The 21451-nt window shown below is 47.2% G+C and overlaps 1 protein-coding gene across 1 annotated transcript; it reads left to right on the top strand.

Moving 5' to 3' along the window:
* The first annotated feature begins 904 nt into the window (after positions 1-904).
* On the top strand, positions 905-12909 carry klf15 (Kruppel-like factor 15). The gene is made up of 3 exons (XM_007890363.2): positions 905-999; positions 6378-7510; positions 12739-12909. Exons 2-3 carry the CDS (start codon positions 6498-6500, stop codon positions 12905-12907), a joined length of 1182 nt encoding a protein of 393 aa, XP_007888554.1. The 5' UTR covers positions 905-999; positions 6378-6497; the 3' UTR covers positions 12908-12909.
* The last annotated feature ends 8542 nt before the right edge of the window (positions 12910-21451 follow it).

Below are 21451 nucleotides of genomic sequence, written 5' to 3'. Positions count from 1 at the left end.
CACAGCAGAGTCCCACAAACAGTCGTGGATTGAAGTGACCAATTTATTATTATTATTTTTTGGGGAGGAATTATTACCCCCAGAAAAGCAATCCGCCAATCGACTAATAACCGGGTTCCTACTTACTGCTCGGTCAACAGAGGCGCGTGGAGTAAGGAAACTTGCCCAACGGTATAAGTCGTCCATGTACCCGAATCCCATTCAGTTTCCTACCAAAAAACACTCAATTTCTTTGCACTCGTCGTAATTTATAAATCGGATAAACGGCTAAATCACAAATGGGATCTCGGTCCTAAATCCTACGCCAATCATCCCTTAACTCGTATCCTGACACATCAAAACATTCTCTTGAGAGACAACTGTGAGAGACTCTTAGTTCACGTGAGCAGAGATTTAAAGGTGGTTGGGGTGGTGGGGTGAGGGGGGTGGGGGGGGAGAGAGAGAAACCCTTTGAATGCGATCGCCTTGATCTTATAAGATCTCTCTGCATCTTATAATGTAAACACATCACTGGGGCCAAATCCCTCGCAGGCAAATCAGTAAGAACTGTGGATCGAGTCCAAACACAATAACATAAAGGAAATAAAGATGTATTCACAGAGAGAGAGAGGGAGAGAGAGAGAGAGAGAGAGTGGGGGGAAGGAGGGAGAGGGGGGGGGGGGTGGGGAGAGAGAAGGAGGGAGAGAGAGAGAGAGAGAGAGAGAAGGGGGGGGGAGAGGGAGAGACTGCCATTGATGGCAAGTGGGACAAATGTTCCTCCCTTCATGCTGCAGAACCAATAGAACCAGTAGTTGAGGTCGAGCCTTCCACTCGCCTCTTTATTCACATAGGTCCCTGTGTGTCATGTGAGCGATGAATATAGTAACTCTACACACACACACATTACATTACACACACACACATACATTACATTACACACATACACACACACACACACACTGCACTGCACTGCGCTCCGATTGCAACAGCCAGCAGTCAAGGGCAAATTCTTCCCTGCAGGTAGGTCGCTCGTGTAAGATGTGTTTTATTTAGATATAAAGCTGGAGACGTGTGTGTGTGTGTATGTATGTATGTGTGTGTATGTGTGTGTCTGTCTGTGTGTGTGTGTGCCTGTGTGTATGTGTGTGGGTGTGTCTGTCTGTCTGTGTGTATGTGTGTGGGTGTGTGTGTCTGTCTGTGTATGTGTGTCTGTCTGTATGTGTGTGTGTGGGTGTGTCTGTCTGTCTGTGTGTATGTGTGTGTGGGTGTGTGTGTCTGTCTGTGTGTGTGTGTCTGTCTGTATGTGTGTGTGTGTGTGTGTGTCTGTGTGTGTGTGTGTGTGTATGTGTGTGTGTCTGTCTGTGGGTGTGTGTGTGTGTGTGTCTGTGTGTGTGAGTGTGTGTGTGAGTGTGTGTGGGGGGGGGGGGGCGGTGTATTTGTATGTGTGTGTCAGAGTCTCCCGATCGCTGTCAGGTTTAAACACCCGTCAATGTGCTGTTGGTGGCGGTGTTTATCGGTGGGACACAATGTATCCAAAATTCTATCCAAAGCGAATCCAAAATGTATCGAAAATGTATCCAAACTGTATCCAAATTGTATCGACTGAGGATGTATCTCAGTCACTTGTTTTACTCTCTCTCTCTCATGAGATTAACACTGAAAGGGGGGGTGTGGGGGGGGGGGGAGCAGAGGGGGCAGAGAGAGAGGGGGTGGGGGGGGTGGGGGGGAGCAGAGGGGGCAGAGAGAGAGGGGGTGGGGGGGGTGTGGGGGGGGAGCAGAGGGGGGCAGAGAGAGAGGGGGTGGGTTGTGGGGGGGGAGCAGGGGGCAGAAGAGAGGGGGTGGGGGGGTGTGGGGGGGGGGAGCAGAGGGGGGCAGAGAGAGAGGGGGTGTGGGGGGAGCAGAGGGGGGCAGAGAGAGAGGAGGTGTGGGGGAGCAGAGGGGGCAGAGAGAGAGGGGGTGGCGGGTGTGGGGGGGCAGAGAGAGAGGGGTGGGGGTGTGTTGGGGGAGCAGAGGGCAGAGAGAGAGGGTGTGGGGGGTGTGGGGGGAGCAGAGGGGGCAGAGAGAGGGGGTGGGGGTGTGTGTGGGGGGGAGCAGGGGGGCAGAGAGAGAGGGGGTGGGGGGTGTGGGGGAGCAGAGGGGGGCAGAGAGAGAGGGGGGTGGGGGGTGTGGGGGGGAGCAGAGGGGGGCAGAGAGAGAGGGGTTGGGGGGGGGAGCAGAGGGGGCAGAGAGAGAGGGTGTGGGGGAGCAGAGGGGGGCAGGAGAGAGGGGTGGGGGGTGTGGTGGGGGGGCAGAGAGAGAGGGGTGGGGGTGTGTGGGGGGGGCAGAGAGAGGGGGTGTGGGGTGTGTGGGGGGGGGGAGCAGAGGGGGCAGAGAGAGAGGGGGTGGGGGGGGTGTGGAGAGACCAATGCAATATGTGCAGCATATGTCAGGAGAGGGAGAGAGAGTGAGTGAGTGAGAGAGAGAGAGAGAGAGAGATGAGGGTTTTCACACACAACACTGGTGTGTGTGAGAGTGAGTGAGGTGAGTGAGTGTGTAAATGTGTGTAAGAGCTGAATTGTAATGTTGACATTGTCGTCCCAAGGTTACTGTCGGTCAAATGGATTTAAGGGGCCAGTTTTGGGGGAGGGGGTGGGGGGGGGGGGGTGGGGGAGAGAGAGACTCGTGACTCCTGGAAGAGGGGGAGAGAGAGAGAGAGAGGGAGAGAAAGAGGGAGGAACTTGGGAACATAAGGAAACTGGGTTTTTTTTATATAAAAAATTATAATGGCAAAACAATCCCCTCGATTCATGGGGAAGGGAAACATTTTCAAGGCGAGCAGTAGGGAATTTGCAGCCACGAGTTACTTGGGGCTAATCCGACCAACTGGAAATCCACACACACACACACACACACATATATATATATATTATCTGTACTATATATTGGCTCAATACTGGGTTTGCAATCAGAATATTCCGATCTATCAATCGTATCTTTCTGTTTGTGCGTCGAGTGGTCTATTTTGGATGTGTTATGGGTCTACTTTTTTTATTGTTAATATTATATAATATATGTGTGTGTGTATATATATATATGTGTGTGTGTGTGTGTGTATATATATAAAGAAGTGACTTGCTGATCCACTCAGATCGCTCACATCACATCACATCACACACACACACCAAAAAATATACCCACAGAGGGGACGATTTTTCTGAGCGAATCTGTAACTGTTTGCGTTGGTGAGAGAGTTTTCCACTGATTTCTTTTTTTGTTGGAGCAAAATATATCCTTTTTAAGGACGATGCAGTCTTTTGCGACGTTTCTAACCGATGTACTGTACTTTGTGCAAAATGCACTGTCTCCCCCTCTCTCTCCCTCTCTCTCTCTCTCTCTCTCTCTCTTTAACCCTTTAATTTGGGGTTTATAATGAATTAAACGCACGTTACGTGTGATATAAAACATTTTTATATATTAAAAAAAAGTGGCTTCATTCTGAATGGGGAGAGAGTTGGGGTTAGTTGTGCAAAGTTCCTTCTTTGCTGGTGAATGACCGGGGTTTGGAGTGTGTTAGACCCGATGCAATGACCTCCAGTCTCGAGTCGATGTCTGTTTGCTCGACATTCAGTTTAAAGTCACCTTTTGCTGGTCAGGACCGAACCGTGTTAACCCTCTGAGAGCTTTAATTTGCATTAGGTCCAGGCAAATTTGTTCATGTCTGGATGCACACGAAGCCAGTTGCCTCCAGTCCTCATCTCTATGATAATAATAATAATAATAATCCTTGCATCTGATATAGCGCCTTATCATGTCGTTGAGACGTCTTAAAGCTCTTGCGACACCTGCAAGACATCTTGCAGTTGTTGCTGGTCAGGATGGGCCCTGTTACTTACACTGCTGCCAATCCAGGATGGAAAATATGTTGCTCTCGCAGATGAAAGTCACCGGATCTTAGTCCAGATGAAATGTGTATCATTAAGGACATTGGTGTGTTGATTGTGGGACAAGAGACTGTTGTTGTTAAAGTCTGTGACTTTACCAACAACAACAACAAATTGCATTTGTATGGCACATTTTGCTTCAGGAGGAAGTACCAAGGCGCTGGATTCGCAGTCAGGCATTCACCTGAGCTGGTGGCTGGGATCAGGAGGCGTGTAAAGGGGGAGAGGGGAGGGTGGGAGGGTGACCGAAGGCATGATCGAAGAGGAGGATCTTGAGATGGGTCTTGAACCCACACTTAGAATCATAACCCAACGCACGCTGACCTGTGAAATTTTACACACGAGTCATATGTGTAAGTGTATGCACGTGTGTTTGTATGTGTTTGCGCGCGTGTGTGCTTTCTTGATGGTGAGCCAGGAAAACTAGGAGGTGGGTTGAGGCTGAGCCAAACTTGTTTTTACGTCAGGAAACTTAGTAGAGCAGCAAATGAAGGCGTTCTTTCCATCAGTGTGGGCTGGTGTGAAGCAAACGCAAGTCCCATTACAGATTATTATTACAGAAACAGCTTGCGGACTGCCCGAGCCGGTTTTTCCCACGAAAAAATGTTTTTTTCTCAATTCGAGGAGTTCAAGTTAAACCACTTCTGCGTGCCCGCCTGGCTGATGTGATTAATGTCAAACTTGCGGAAAGTTTTTTTTTCCCTAATGACAATCCTAATCTCGCTCTCACTGTCACAGGGTTGTCCACATCTGCGTATTGCTTAAAGCAGAGGCACTTACATGTGTGTGTGTGTGTGTGTGTGTGTGTGGTGGCTGGGAGGGGGGGGGGGGTGAGAGGGAGAAAAAATGGGTATGTTCCACCGGTGACTGGCATTTCCTCAACATGGGATCACTTGCTCCGCAGAACACACAAGAGAGGGATCGAATGACAGGCTGCCTTGCCTTGCGCTCGAGTCAGAGTCACTGAGAAAGAAACACAGAGACATTGGGAAGCGAACTGCTTGTAAATCATTTGGTTCACCTTGACCTACATAAGGATCTCGAACTGCTGTGTTTGAGAAGCTCCTCAAAAGGAGTTCGCGTGTGAAATCCAGAGCAGCTAAATGCGTGTTTTTTAAGGAGAAAGGTTCTCAGTGCAAGACGCCAACAGCAAGGCTGAAACGATCAGAGAGGATGTGATGAAATGGGCCTGAGGTCACACCAAGTGTTTGATTTCAACAGCCTGCGAGATAACGAACTGAGCAATTAATTAAAAGATCGATGGTTGAGTGCATAGGAATCTGCTACCTTATGTTTTGTGTTTTTAACAGCACAGCTGCTGTTAAATGGTTGTGCTCTTTTCAGTCACGTTAGTTCCTGTGTTAGCATTCCTCGAGCGTGTGATGCAATCTCTGACCCAGAGATTTTGCACGGTGATGGGTTTCGCGAGCGTGTCAAGAGTTTTAACACAAAAGTTTTAAAAAGAAGTACAGTAGCTTTGGGCCCTTCTATAAAGCAGGTGAGTATTAAAGGAGCCAGGAGATACTTAAAGGGGCAGTGTTTCCATGACAAATTAAACCTCCGAGTACTACATTTCGAGCCTTGTCAGTCTGAGCAAACGTCTCATGTTTGTAAAGAAACGAGCAGGGAAAAGTATTGGGTTCTTTCACCAAACCCACTCGACCCGTGCGTCCTGTGAAGCCCTTCGAGACCTCTCAATGACGTGATAAGGCTCTATATATCGAGTGCAAGGATTATTTTTATTATCATTAATAATTCGCAGGCCGTTCGCAAGCGCTCCAGGGCGTGCAGGGTTAATGGCAATGCGGTAGAATTCTTTCAGACAGGCGGTTTAATGGTTACAGTCGATAAATACCAGATGACAGGCAGTGCGTTCGGGATCGGACTTTAATCCGTTAAAGGCCGTGCGCTAGGAAGGGTTAGCAAATCTTTGGACAGTTATTCTGTTTGATCATTGGCACGGCCAAGATTTACAGCTGAAACCGAAGTGGCCCAGATCGGGGAGCTAAAATAAAAGCCCTTCATCAGACCGCACTGGGCTGGCCGGCTTCCTCCTTCAGCAGCTCTCAGAACCAGCTCGGTCGATTCCCGTCTCCCTCTCGGCCACCGCGCTTCCTCTCCTTAATCGCCGTCGAACCGGGAATTTTTGACCGCATCTTAATTTTTCCGGATTGGTTCCGATTCCGCCCACGTTTAACGCACCGGGGGTGGCTCCCGAGCGGAACATCGTCGCACCTGGAGCCGGGGTGTAGTTTGGGATTCAGACCGCAAGAAAGTCTGGAAAGAGCAAAGCCGTCTCACCACGACAGGCCGACTTGCCCGGTTCGCGCGAAGCCAAAGTATGTCCCTGTGAAATGCTCTGAGACGTCTCGAGGATGCGATGAGGCGTTGCATCAAGTGCAAAGATTATTATTATTATTATTAGCGTTGTTATTAAGAGTTTTGAAATCAAATCTAAACGGTGTCTCTGTTTATCAGGAGAAACTTTGGTGCGTTGCTCAGGTGGATTTGGACGCAGAGGCAGCAGGGCGGGCCGCTGAACCACCTTGCTCGTGACCTCTGTTGGCCAAGGGAAATTCTTCCAAGAAGGAGCCAGGGATGGTGGATCACCTGCTCCCTCATGGGGAAAGTTTCCATCCCATGGGTTTGCCGGTGGCTTACCTGAACGAGATGGTGATGGACAACAGGAGTTACCAGACCCTCCCGTCCCCACTGTCTGAGGATGACAGCGACTGCTCCAGTTCGCGTTCCTGCTCCAGCCCAGACTCCTTGGTCCTCAGCTCCAGCTACAGGAGCACGTCAAGCGCGGAGAGCGGAGAGAGCATCATAGATTTCCTGCTCTCCCAGGCCTCCCTAGGGAACATCCCGGCTCCTTGTTGGGACCGGAAGGAAAATCAATTTGTCGTCAAGGAAGAGAACCTGGAGCTTCCTGATTTTGCGACGGAGATGGAAGATCTGGTGGGGCCTTTCCAGCCCACTCTGGAAGAGATCGAGGAGTTTCTGGAAGAGAACATGGAGATGGAGTTAAAGGGCGAGCACCAACATATCGTGCACGGCGATCAGGGGTTGGCCACCGCCGTGCAGGGTAAAGACCAAAGCAAACACCGCAGTGCGGAGTGTGACAATCCCAAAAACAACTCGGCGGACGAAGCCAGTGAGGCCTCGAGGGCCGAGGGAGGTTTCCCGCTCATTCTCCAGCTCCAGGAGGTCAAGCAAGAGCAGGGCAGTGGTGTCAGTCCGCAAGCGCAGGGGGATATTAAAATCGCTCAGCTGGTGGTGAACATTCAGGGCCAGATGTTCACTCTGGTCCCTCAATTTGTACAGTCCTCCAACTTGAACTCCTCGCGACAGTTTGTAAGGATCGCGCCCATCCCCATCGCCGCCAAACCCTCGGGGGAGGGGGCGGCTGACGGCACGCAGAGTCCCGGGTGTTCCACGCTCATCAGCCAGAAGTTTCCGAAGGGCACGCCGGCCGAGCTGATCAAGATGCACAAGTGCACGTTTCCGGAATGCAACAAGATGTACACCAAAAGCAGTCACTTGAAAGCCCACTTGAGGAGGCACACGGGAGAGAAACCCTTTGCCTGCACTTGGCCAGGGTGCGGCTGGAGGTGAGTTGAGCACGCCCTCTCACTTTATAGTAAATAAATAATAATAATAATAATAATCCTTGCGTTTGATACAGCGCCTTATCATGTAGCCGAGACATCTCAAAGCGCTTCGCAGGGTATCCCGTACAGTGGCGGTGACTGTGGGTGAAATGCGGCAGGCAGTTTGCGCGCAGCAATGTCCCACGCGCGGCCATGGAGGGATCGAACGATTTTATCTGGGGGATCGTTTAGCCACGACACCAGGAGACAGAAACTCCCTTCTCTTTTCGAGTGACCCATCCATTTGGGCTGGGGACGAACCCAGGTCCCAGAAGTGAATGGAGTACTGTAATTCAATCAGGGAACTGTAAATCAATAATAATAATCCTTGCATTTGGTTTAGCACCTTATCATGTCATTGAGACGCCTCAAAGCGCTTCACAGGATGCACTGCAAAGTAGATTGGACTCTGTCATCTGTGGGTGAAACACGGCAGCCAGTTTTGCGCTCAGCAATGTCCCACAAACAGCTATGGAGTGAGGGGCAATTTTAGTTTGAGGATTGTTGGCCAGGACACCAGGAAAAACTCTTCTCTTTTGGAGTAGTGCCACGGGATCTTTAAGGTCCACCTGAACAGGCAGACGGGATCTGGGTTTAACATCTCAATCGAAGGATGGCACCTCCAACAATGCAACACATCCCCAGCAATTCATTGGTGTGTCAGCTTAGACTGTGTAAACGTCCAAGGGCCGACGTGGGGCTTGAACCCACAATCTTCTGACTCAGAGATGATAGAGCTACCACTGAGCAAGGCTGACACACATAGACATGACATTTGCAAGAGAATCGGATAAACGTTTGAAGAGGAAGAATAAAAGAGAGCATGGGGAAAGAGGCAAGATGAGAGTATTGTCGTTAGCTTCAGTTGGTGAGTTGGCACGGATCAGCCTCAAAGGGCTGAACAGCCTCCTGTGCTGTTATTTCTATGATTCCATCAACCGCACCATTGGGTCAATGGCCCACGATGACATCTATGTGATACACATTGAAGAAAATATTCCAAACCATCCCCTCCACGTTTTTTGTTTGCATGTTAGTAATAGAACATGTTCCCATAGGCCAGCATGGCTTGGCTCACGGGAAGAGTAAAGATTTCGTTACCTTACCCCAATGCATCCTTGGCTAATCCTCAGAAGAGAGCACATGGGTGTCTATGTCTATGTCATTTTCAACCTCATTTGGCTCCTCCGTAGTAAAATTACTAAAGTAGTGTTGAATTATTGTACTGCGGGGTTTATTCTCACCAGAAACTATTAAGACCCCTCCCCGAACACACACACACACTCCTTAGAACATGAGATTATAGAGATCCAGGCACAATGATGCCTTGTTAAACCACGATAATATGTAAATCAGATTGAAAAGGCTTAGAAACCTGAGATCAGGAAAATACACAGTAAAAATCTGGGTTAAGTTGTTGACGCAGGAATAAATCATTGGTGAGATGAAGTAAATGTCCAAGTATCTAGACCTTGGCATCTCCATTTCCATAGTGTGAAACACAGGCCTTTCTGCACCAGAGTTACGTGGGCAGCAGGTATTAAACACCAGCATTGTTCAAGGCTTCTCAGGCCTCCTGTGACCTTCTCAAATTAATTCAGTGAAGACTTGATTTATACTGGATCAGAGTAACAGCCTGTTCCACCTCAACAGTCTGACTTTTGATCATTGTAATTCAATTTGTTTTCAATTCTACCTCCATAGACAGTACTGAGGTGTTGGTTCTGCCATGTATGGACAGTATTGAGGTGGTGATAACTCCTATATAGGCACAATATTGAGGTGATATCGGGGCTGTTTATGTATGTCAATGGCCATCCCGTGTGCCATGTTGTATTGAGATTGCTATGAGGAGGGGAGAGGATATGTGCTCTCAGGCTCATGTGATAAATTAGGAACCAGGTGACCAGAAACAGCAAGCTGTGCGAGTTGAGGCTGGGCCACTCTCAATAAATTGGATTTGTTTTCAACGGAAATACGTGTTGTCTGTGAACAGTGAACGGGAGCTGGGGCTGATTTCAACCCCTGTATTACCGTCAGGATTGCTGAGGCTAACTGCAGTGACCCCCCCCCCACTTTCCCCCAGCTGAGAGCAGAAAACTCGGCACAGACTTCAACAACAACTCGTATTTATATAGTCCCAGAGCGCTTGTCGGTGGTCGTGCACGCCTCCGAGCCGGGGGTGGTGGGAACGGGGACTTGACCATAGACGCGGTCGAACAGGAAGATCTTCAGGCGCGACCTGAAAATGGGGAAGGAAAGGGCAAGACGGAGGGACAGAGGAAGCGTGATCCCGAGTTTCAGGGCGCATAGCAGCGAGACGCGGAGGGGGTGGTCTCGGATGTGATTCTCAGCGTTGACGCTGACGGTCTCGAGAAATCTTAACCACACTCCTTGAGGACCCCTCACTGCCCCCTGGGCACAGAGGCCAATTGCAAGACTCTAACCGCACACTCTAACCGCAGTGTGGGAGCCAGTGCCGAACATAATATGGCTCAGGGCAGGCACGAGACGTGCGAGACCCAGGATGTTACAGACGATTGCTAGTAATAATAATAATAATAATAACGATCCTTTCATTTGATACTGCGCCTTTTCACGTCGTTGAGACGTCTCAAAGCGCTTCACAGAATATACCGTAAAGTGAACTGACTGTGTATTTTCCGGCAGCCAATTGCGCACAGCAGCGTCCCCACAAACAGCCGTGGATTGAGTGGCCAAATTACTATTTTTTTTTTGGAGAGATTGTTATCCTCGAATACGATCCGCCAATCGACTAATGACCGAGTTCCTCTTCACTGCTCGTTTCTGACTGTTACATGTCAGTGGCTGTTTTAATACTAATGATAACAAATAATAGTAATCCTTGGATTTGATAGAGCGGCTTATCACGTCCTGGCGACGTCTCAAAGCGCTTCACAGGATAGGCTGTAAAGTGACTGACCTCATCACTAAAGACTGGAATCACATCTGACCCTTGGCTGCTTGGCCAATGTCACGAGAAGTAAAATATTCCGCTTTTCAGCGCTGTAATCCCACACCTTCAATGGGCTCCCACAAGCTGCTCTCAAATACCACGGCCCGAAATTTGGCAGGGATCCCAGAATTCCGAGTATTTCCTGATTCCTTCGGGGCTCCAAGTTAGCCGTTTTCCAATGAGCTGTGCGATTGCTGTGCGAGATTCCGCTTTCTTGGAAGAAGAAGTGCTTATTTTGTGTCAGCCTCGCTTTTATTCATTTAAAGGGGATTGCGCTCACGTGCAGAGTAAAGAAGATTAAAATGCTTGTAACCCGGTCTGAAGCCTCAGTATTACAGACCAATGCAGTGCTGGGTGGGTGGGGGGTGGGGGTTATGTTTCTTTGTCGGAGGTGCCATTTTTCGGATGAGACATTATCATAGTAATAATAATCCTTGCATTTGATATAGCACTTTTCACATTATCTAGACGTCTCAAAGCACTTCACACATGTTGTAAAGTGAATTGACCGTATATTTATGGGCGAAACGCGGCAGCCAATTGCGCACAGCAGCGTCCCACAGACCGTCGTGGATTGAACCGAGGTCATTAAACTGAGGTCCTCTCTGCCTGTTGGCACTGTTCAAAAAGAGAAGGGAGTTTCTCTCTCCCGATGTCCTAGCAAACAATCCTCCACAGAAAATCGGTCACTCCCTCCATGGCTGTTTGTGGGACGCTGCTGCCGAGGTTTGTCCACAAAATAAACAGAAAACAGTACTTTACGGTATATGCTGTGAATCGCTTTGAAATTCTTGATGATATGACAAGGCTCTAAACCAAATGCAAGGATTATTATTGTTATTATTATTGATTTACGCTACCTGGTGACAGGCTCTCCATTTACATCTGGATGTAACTCTAGATTTACTCCAGATCTAAACCAGGCTCTACCTGAATCGACGTCATATTGTCTGTGGAGCTGTGACGGTGTGCACAGAACTCACACGGCAGGACACAAGGTCAGTGAGTCTCGGTCAGCTGTTTGACTGTAGGAGACATCACACCAAGTGCAATCCCTTCCTCTCCTGATGTACACACTCTTCAGAGGGGGAAGAGGTTGCTGAATAGTCATCAGAGAGTGACTGAATTATTATAATCCTTGCATTTGCATTCGATATGGAGCCTTTATTACGTTTTTGAGACATCTCAAAGCGCTCCACAGAATATATTGTAAAGTGAAAGGCAAATTACCGCAGCTGCTGGAAATCTGAAATAAAGACAGAAGTGGCTGGGACTACTCCAGCTGGTCAGGCAGCACCTATGGAGAGAGGAAAATGAGTTAACGTTTCCGGTCGTTGACTTTCGTCAGAACGGATATTGTAAAGTGAATCGACTGTATGTTTTGTGGGTGAAACGCGGCAGCCAATTTTGTGCACAGCTGCAAACAGTCGTGGATTGAGCGACCGAAATTATTATATCCCCCCCTTCCCGACCCCAGGAAAGCGAGTCCGAGATATGATAAACAAAGGGTGTCTGGGAGAGGGCAGGAGTGATGAACGTTCCTGAACTCGGTGTCGTTGCCTGGAAATCCCATCGGGGGTTTCTCCTGTGATTCATCCTGGGGCAGCCTGTGAGCTGCAGCAAAGTCCTCAACACTGCTACACCTCGCCTTGTCCCTCATCGGAGGCTATCGATGGCAGGACTTGTGCCTATTGTTAGAGGGCTAGGGACTAGGGTCTCCATCTTAATACATACTGTAACAGTGCGGAGGCCGTTGCTTGTTAACCTGAATTTAGCTCTCCACGCTCTTGCTCTGCCCTACCTCTGTGACCACCCAAAACCTTACCAACAACCTGCCCGCTTCCTGCTCCATGTCCTGGCCTCCTGCCCGCTCCACCATCAGAGATCAGGCCTTCAGCCCTTCTGCTCCGACCCTCTAGAACTCCCATCACACAGCCTCCCTGCTCGCCCAGCCTTTCCTTGCATGCTTCAAGGCCTGTTTCAAGACCTTCCTCTTCAACTGCGCCTTCGTTCATATCCCCCCCCTCCCCCCCGTCCCACCACCACCCCAGCCCCCCCCCCACCCTCCACCACTCTTGACTCAGGTGCTAACCCTTCAGTGTCCAACGCCTTGGGACATTCTCCTGACGTGAAAGGGTGCTCACATGAACCCAGTCGGTCGTTGCTGTTGAACCCAGTCAGCGGGCACTGACCTGACAATGTTTTGTTGCAGATTTTCAAGGTCGGACGAGCTCTCGAGGCACAGGCGCTCGCACTCTGGAATCAAGCCTTATCAGTGTTCCATATGTGAGAAGAAATTCGCCCGGAGCGACCACCTGTCCAAGCACATCAAAGTGCACCGGTTCCCAAGAACCAGCAGAACCATCAGACCCGTGAACTAGCTGTCTGTCACCGGCACTTTCTGTTTGTGTGTTTTTTTTATATATATATATACAAATGTATATAGAAATATACAAAAAGAGATTTTTTTTCTTTTATAAATTATTGCTTCGCGGCAACCGTGTGAATCTCATCGCCACCCGAGCCGTGCTTCAGTGACGAACTCTTATCAGCCATCAACAGTGTTCATCTTCCTCCCTGTCATGAGGGAACTTGAGACGTGATGTCTAAGGAAGCCGAGTGGAGGTGGATTTTGCCGCTCCACCCTCCCCAAGTCCCCATCTCCCAGTGTCATGAACCCCCGACAAGCTGCCCCCATCAACCTGCATTACCTTCTCAGTGAGTTTACGCACACCGACTGTCATCACATCGGGATCTTGTTATTGTAAACCTATTTTCCACGTCGGGCCTTTGGAATCCTATAGTGTCCTCACCTCAGACCAGAGCAGTGTGACTGCGCTGTTTATAACGTCATCCGCTTCCAGGATCCGGACTAAAACCTACCACCAAAATGTTTGGAGAGTATAAACTGGGCAGCAGGTGTTCCTTTTTTGATGTACCAAAAATAAGTGACTTGATTGTGAAGAATGACAGCTTCTGTGAACTTGCACAACCTCCGTCCGTGGTCCAGCGAGGTCATGGAGACGAGGGATCTTCCGTCCCAGAGCTTCTCGGGAAAGCCCAGTGTGACCGGCTGCGGAGATTCGGAAATTTTGTGACATCCTAATCGGTGGCTCTTTGAGAAGCATTGTTTAAATCAGGCTCCAGACAGCAATTTGGTCTAAGTCTGGGCTGCCTTCAATAGCCATGTTCCTCACTAACCGTGCCCTCCACTAGCGTGTTCCCCACATGTTCCCCACATGTTCCCCATTAGCCATGTAACCCCCTACCCCCCCACCTAATACCAAGCAGGACGCTCCCTGGATTGCGAGCAGATTGGCAATGCAAAAGTGTTCCTTATCCCAGGATCAATTAGACCTGGGAATGATCAAGAAAAAGTTTGGGATCAAGTTGGGAAGGTTCTGAACCTTCAATTCCTCCCATTATTGTTGAGGAGCGGCCGGAGAAAGTCGCTTTAAAAGTAGATTTATTTTTAATATATAAATATATATATACATAGACGGGTCTGAACCAGCAGGGAAACCCGGAGGAAATGTTACGGACTTGCATGTGATGCATTGTATTTTCGTTGTGGAAAGAAAGGCACTTCTCTCAGGACTCAAACCGAAGTCAGTGTAATGTGAAGCCCAATGGCATTTACAGGAACCTAACCTAAGCCTTTTATAATTATGCTTGGTTGAGGATTTTAAATGCTTTTTGGCCGCTGAATGTAAATCAGAACGATAAACGTTTGTGGTGTTAAGAGTCTATTCCTTTTCTACTTTGGTGTCTTACGCCACGGTGGGTAAAATTCCGCCCAAGTCTCGATTTACTCTCTCGAAGGAGCGTTGCAGAGTGCGCATGTTTCGGCAAATTGTTTTTTTTTAAAAAGCTCTGAAAGCCCGTTTTCTGTCGTATTTTACAGAAAGTCGGCTTTAAAGTTAAAGTCAGGGTTTAGGAATTTGGTCAAATTCTGGACGCTCTGTAACTCAGGTGGTATTTCTATCCCAGTGGTGAACACAGTTTTGATTGTAATCATCCGGAACATGAGCCTCAGAATTCTTGCCATAATTCCCAAACCCAGCTCTGCCCTGCCCACACCTCCTCCCACACACACACACACTACAATTAGGTTACAACCAATTGAGTTTCACCCTAGTACTGTAAACCCTACGTTTTCTAACTGTTTGATCGATAAGCATATTGATTTGTAGACGAGAAATTGATCATACGTAAATTTCACATCATTCGCCCACAAAATGTACAGTCAACTCACTTCGCAGTATATTCTGCAAAGCGCTTTAAGATGGCTCAAATGCAAGGATAATTAATATAATTATTATTAGAGATACAATGCAACAAAATCACTTTTTAGCCCTTGTCCAGTGATAGATCCACAAGATAACAAAGTAATCCTCAACCACATCACTACAGATCTGAAGTAAAACATCAACATGTCTTTTAATGACTAATTTATACCTTTACAGAACGGAAATATGTATGTGGTGGTATCCTTATTCTGACACGATGCATTATTTTCTAATGTAACATGTGGTCTTACATGAACAGGCCTGTCTTGCATCCTATGAATGCATGTGAATAACCTGTACCGATATACAAAGTATCTTTTATTAACCTAAAGAAAATCTCTGTGATTATGTAAATTTCAGCAGTGAAACTGTAAAGCAAATGTACATATCTCTCAAAGCAAATCTGTATATTTTCTTTGTTCTATATGAAAAAAAATATATGTGCTTTACAAAAATAACATTAAATCGAGAATTTAAGAGACGCTAAACCTCTTTTTGTTGGCACGAGGTGGCAGTGGATTGGCATAACAGATTGGGGCAGTAAAGCGGGAGTGCGCTTGCTTGGGTTGGTGAACTTTGGTTAGCGCTAAAGGGGTCTTAGATGCAAGGGCACAATTATACAAACAAGGGCAGCCGAGCCCCATCCAGAGCTATTTGTGGGGGACTGTGTTGAGTTGGGGAGTCTTTGTGAATCACAAAATATACAGTCACTCCACTTTACAGTAGTACATCCTGTGAAGTGCTTTGAGAATTCTCAACAACGTAGTAAGGTGCCAGATCAAATGCAAGGATTATTACAATTATTGTCAGCTCAGAACCCCGGGAGGGGGGGATAAAAAATGTCCCTGCGAGATCGTGTCCCTCCTGAATCAATAGGGACAAAAAGGTATATTAAAAGCAGGAAAAGTAGCAGCAGGTATTGAGCAGATCTAGAGAATGAGTTATAAAATTCGAGCCCATATTGCAGGGCAGGGGCTCCAGTTTAACGTGCTGCTTTTGGAGATCCACATGATCTCGGTATGAATTACACCCAGTATGAATTACAGGGTCAGCAAATGAGAAACACATGGAGTATCTGCTGCTGGACGGCCAGTGTTAGGTCACAAACCTCAAGCAGATTAGGCTGCCTTTGCAAACCGGCTCAAACCTCTGTCCCGGCCATTGAGTTGCAATCAAGACAGGACGCCCAAGTTATAAGACGCCCAAGTGATAAGGACTTTCTTACGCTCCCTTTCCATTATGCGAAATAACAATAATGATCTTTGTATTTGATTTAGAGCCTTATCACGTCGCTGCGACGTCTCGATCCGCTTCACAGGATATATTATAAAGTGGAGTTACTCTGGATTTTGTGGGTATAATCCCGCAGCCAATTGCACACCTCAATGTCCCACAAACAGCCATGGAGCGAGTGACCAAATTTTATTTGGGGGATTGTCGGCCAGGACAGTGGGAGAGGGAAACTCCCTTCTTTTCTCAAATAGTGGCACGGGATCTTTAATGTCCTCCTGAACAGGCAGACGGGTCCTCGGTTTAACATCTCACACCAAGGATCATCAACCAAGATACAGGAGACAGCGCAGTGCACACAGGAGCGCTGACCTACATACTGCTGACCTGAAGAACCTTCCTTACCTACTTTACGCACTCGAATTTGCCTGAATCTCTTCCGCCTCTTGCTTTCAAAATTGGGTTCTCTCTATTTATAACACGAGTGTTTCCAGGTATCAAGTATCTGTGTAAGGATAAAAGAACAAGACCGGGGAAAAATGCCAAACTATCGCCATGCTCAAAATTGTCAGTGGATTCAGATTTCACCGGGCAGAGCAATGAAGCAGGATGAAAGCTTGAATCAAAAACATGAATCAAGTCTAAATGTTACTGTTAGGCTCAGGATAAAACATTTCAATGGCATTGACCTTTTCTAAAGGGATGGGTTAAAGAGACTGGGCTCCTGTTTTATTGATATTAGGAAATGTATTAGTCTCTATAAACCATATTGATTTTTGCAGTGAGTTTACGTGCCGAGATTGCACAGGTCCCATTTAACTAACTGAGAGGACAAACAGGATGAAACTCCGCACTGCTGAGGAAGCAATTTCTCTGATTGTTAGCAAGGTTTCTGATGTTAATCAGTGTAACCTGCTGTATCTGCGCACTGTCATGTCTGAGGAAATGGACTGAGGTCACTTTGTCTTGAAGCTGTTTTGGAGTTGGAATTGTTTAACATTGATCTATATCAGACTGGTTTCAGCGTGACTTTAATGTAAGTTAATCTGACTACACTTGAATTGAATCTGCTTCGGCAAGGACCGAAGCATAGGGTTCAGTGCCCTTAGGCTGAGAAGGAAAATCAGACATGTTTCCTGCATCCATCATTATCCACTGTAGGAATGTTTGAGCGTGGAACCAACCAGGCATTGGTATGATCTCTTCTCACCCTATATTAAACTCTATTGAAAACTCTCTCTCTTTAGGCTCAGAAGTGGAGAATAGTTGCTTGGGTAAAGGATGGAGTTATTTAGCAGATGCCCTAGAATTGATACCCTTCATCTGGATTAGAAGGAAATGAAGACGCAGTAAATAATCGGGTGCATTGACATGTTGTATATAATAATTCTTGCATTTGACATAGCGTGCCGTAGAGACATCTCAAGCGTTTACAGGATATATTGTAAAGTGGATTGATTAGATATTTTGTGGCCGAATCATATAAGGCCTGATACAGACATAAGGCTTAGACAGAAAGCAGCTAACCTCCTGAGCTGTCAGGATCCATAATCGCAGAGCAGACTGAGCAAGAGAGAGTGCAATGGGGTAGCGTGAAAGGTCAGATGATCAAACATTTCCTGACTGAAGTGCATCCATCATCCGGTATACGTTTAACAACCCGCTCTGAGGGATGGGGGGTGATGGGGACACGGAGCCTGGTGCAGGAGCTGCAGGGTTCTGGATGATCTGCAGCTTGTGGAGGGAAGAGTTGGGGAGTCCAACAAGCAGGGAGTAGGCATAGTCGAGACACACAAGTAAACCTTTTAAATTTCCTTCCCCTCTAACCTCTCTCCTAACGTGTCGACACATGGACACAAGCACAAGCAATTAAAGGAGATGGTTGGGCTTGCCAAAAACAGCATGAGGTACACAAGGGGAGACTGGGATTAATATGTTAAACATTAACATCGTGTGAGCTGAGCAAAGATAAAGCTTTGGCCTTCAGAGTTAACATGTAATGGGTTCCATGTGTTTCCATAGCAATACCGGTGAAAGACTTTGAAGTTCAATTGAAGAAAAATTGGGAGTCAAATAACCAAATGCCATGATCAATACAGAGCTATACAGGCTATTTGTCTATTGTTACACTTTGGCAAACAGTGTATGGTGTCTTTATAGTAAGATGATCTTACTATACTGACTAATCATTTAATTCTTCATAACAGGAGATAAAATAGATGTGATTAATTGGTACAAACTGTTCAGTCTTGCTGCACGGTTATGGATGACTTGACAAGTTTTAGGCTCATTGAGGAACTAAGCCATACAGACCAAAGATCTGTGCTGAGTTGGATGATCTCAAACAAAGTGATTGTTATAACAACAATAATCCTTGCATCTGATATAGCTCCTTATCACGTGGGTTGAGATGCCCCAAAGCGCTTCACTGGATATACTGCAACGTATTTTGTAGGTGAAACTCGTCAGCCAATTGCACACAGCAGCGTGCTGGAAACAGTCGTGAATTGAGTGACCAATTTTAGTTGGGGGAGTTGTTGGTTAGGGAGCAGATATGGAACAGCAATTCACTAACCCACTGCATCTCTGTTGTACGACTACTCGTTAGCTGTGAAACAGGGAGACTTAAATGATTAGGGCCTAAGGGAAGACAACGCAAGTAGGCAATTCACGATTGCCCAGATCTTCAAGTGGTCTTCTCTGCTCTATGGGAAAGAGGCTAAGCAGGATTTGACGACCTCGCTACGATCACGTGTGACAAACTGGTTCAAAACAGATCTGACCTTTTCTGGGTTTACTAAAGTCTGCAAAGCAATGATTGTGAGAGGTGTTGAAACATGCCGTTGCGTTGAGATGGAAGCAATAACTTCTTAGAAATAACAGGCAGCCGTGAGAGCTTGCCTTGCAACATTCAGGGAGAGAGAGAAAGAGAGTAGAGCTCTGGGTGCAAAACACATTGTTTTCTTGTTTGTTGAGTTGCAATACAAGCAATGATATGAAATCGGACGTATGGAGAGATCGCCCATTGCCAATCTATCCTTGACTCTCTTTGCAAGTTGCGCAATAGTACGCAAATCCTGCTCCTGCTTTAACATTGCACAAGGGGCTGGAGAGTATTGTGCAAGGGTGTGACATAAGACTGACTGCACTGTTTCATTCTTTACGCTCAAAATAACAGTTGTGTCAATGTTATCTGTGTTGGAAAAGGCCCATGTGAGGAAAAGGCACCTGGAACTCATCCAGGAGATCGAATCTTGTGTAAAGTGCAATGATTGGAGTTTTCACCACTTGAAACAAGATCAGGTGGTATGTTCTTTCATTCATATTTTCATGGTCTTTAAATGTAACATGAACCAATTAGCGTGACCTGGCTTTGGCTAAGGGGCCACTGGTAATCAAGACAGNTTTTTTATGCTGTGACGGGAATAAATGCCCATCAGAATCCAGACTGATTCCTCAGACGTGTTTTATAATAATAATAAATAATAATAATCCTTGCACTGGATATAAGCGCCTTATCACGTACTTGAGACGTCTCAAAGCGCTTTACAGAATACATTGTAAAGGGGATTGACCGTGTATTTTGTGGGCGAAACGCTGCAGCCAATGGCACACAACAGTGTCCCGCACACAGTCATAGACTGAGTGATCACGTTTTTTTTGAGGAGAAGAATAAAGAGTAAAATATATAGAAATACATGGGGATGGTTTCTGGAATCTGGCTTCACTGAGTACGTTTATGCCTCTCTGAGGAGTGAATGGTCATTCCATAGACAGGGAAATTATCCCATTGTCACATAAGAAACCCCACCGTTGGCTTTCAGGGCAAAGTCCTATACCGGACCTTCATTATATCAGGAGTGTCTCTACAGTATGGGAGCTTCACTCTCAGTGCAAGCACTGGGACCGTTTCCTAAAGCTAAACTGGAATGACTGCCTTGAAGTAGTACAAACTGTTCAAATTCCTTCATGCCCTGCTACCTTCATACCTCTCCCTAACTGTTTACTCCCCAACCCATGATCTGCTGCCTCCGCTCGACTGGCTCCTGCCTTCTGCACGTCCCACGTGCCCTCTGCTCCACCGTCAGTGGCCGCACTTGCAGCCACTATGCCCCGAAACTCTGGAACGCTCTTCCTCTATCCCTCCACCTTGTCCCTTCCTTCCCCACCTGCAGGTTGCACCTGAAGACCTTCCTCTTCGGCCGTGCCTACGGTCACCTCCCCCCTTCCCCCGGCTGGGCGTCGTTCTCTGTCAAGCGCTCTGGGACTCTACCCTGCTGGAGGGGTGCTGTATAAATGCAAGTTCTTATAGTTAAGTGCTTTAGTCGGGTGCCTACACATGAAATAATTTATAGCTGGCAACTCTGGTTCTCTTGTGCATGTGACACATTCCTACGCCTTGTTTTGACTAGCGGAATGCGCTCCACAGACTGCCCTTGACTCATTTTGTTGACTAAGGGAGTATCAACATCATTATTACTGGGTTGATATTTCATTCAGCTCCTGTTTACATAATGCCTAGCATGTGCTGTGTTGGCTGATTGCTGGATGTTCAGGTGGACATTAAGGATCCTTTGGCACGTTTCGAGGAGAGGGGATTTCTCCTGGTGTCCTGGCTAACAGTTAGGAAGGGGTTGGTCGTTCACTTTGTGGCTGTTTACGGGGCGGGAAGGGTTGGTGCGTTGCTGTGTGTAGATATGCTGCCCAAGCAGGATACATCGGTTCATCATTGGAATTATGATGACTTCTGCTGGAAAGTGCAAGGGTCTGAGTGTTGGGTGAGGCCAGAATTGGGCTCAGCTGTGGTGATGCCCCCCCCGATTGTCACACGTGTATACAAGACCACTTGGTGGGGAAAGGAAATGGAAGCTACCAGCCTTTGTATGAGTCAATAATAATGACAATCCTTGCATTTGATACAGCGCCTCATCACGTCTTCAAGACGTCTCAAAGCGCTTCGCAGAATATACTGCAAAGTGAATTGACTCTATATTTTGCGGGCGAAACGCGGCAGCCAATTGCGCACAGCAGCGTCCCACAAACAGTCGTGGATTGAAGTGACCAATTTTTTTTTTGGAAGGAATTATTCCCAGAGGGGCCGAGGAAGGGTGTAAATATATATAACACAAATAAATGCAGAAGAAGCACTGATAGAAAGACTTTCTGATGAGGAGTTGCCTGGATTTGTTGAAGAGAGTGCAATCCACGACACACTACAACTCTCTGGCCAGAAACCAGAAATTAATTAAAAAAAGCTTAGGAAAATGCTGAGATTAGAAATCTTTTTGTGTTTAGCTTTCGCCTTTCATCACTCTGTCTACAGCCACAGAACTGAATGGTACTTGTCTGGCCCCCAGCTGACGGTCTTCCAGTTTCTATCGGACACTTTCAGGCTTTTGCCTATTT

This window comes from Callorhinchus milii, unplaced genomic scaffold (genome assembly GCF_018977255.1).
Source record: "Callorhinchus milii isolate IMCB2004 unplaced genomic scaffold, IMCB_Cmil_1.0 Scaffold12, whole genome shotgun sequence".
NCBI lineage: Eukaryota > Metazoa > Chordata > Chondrichthyes > Chimaeriformes > Callorhinchidae > Callorhinchus > Callorhinchus milii.
Note: the sequence above shows the minus strand (reverse complement) of the source record. Positions and strands in the feature narration are given on the sequence as shown.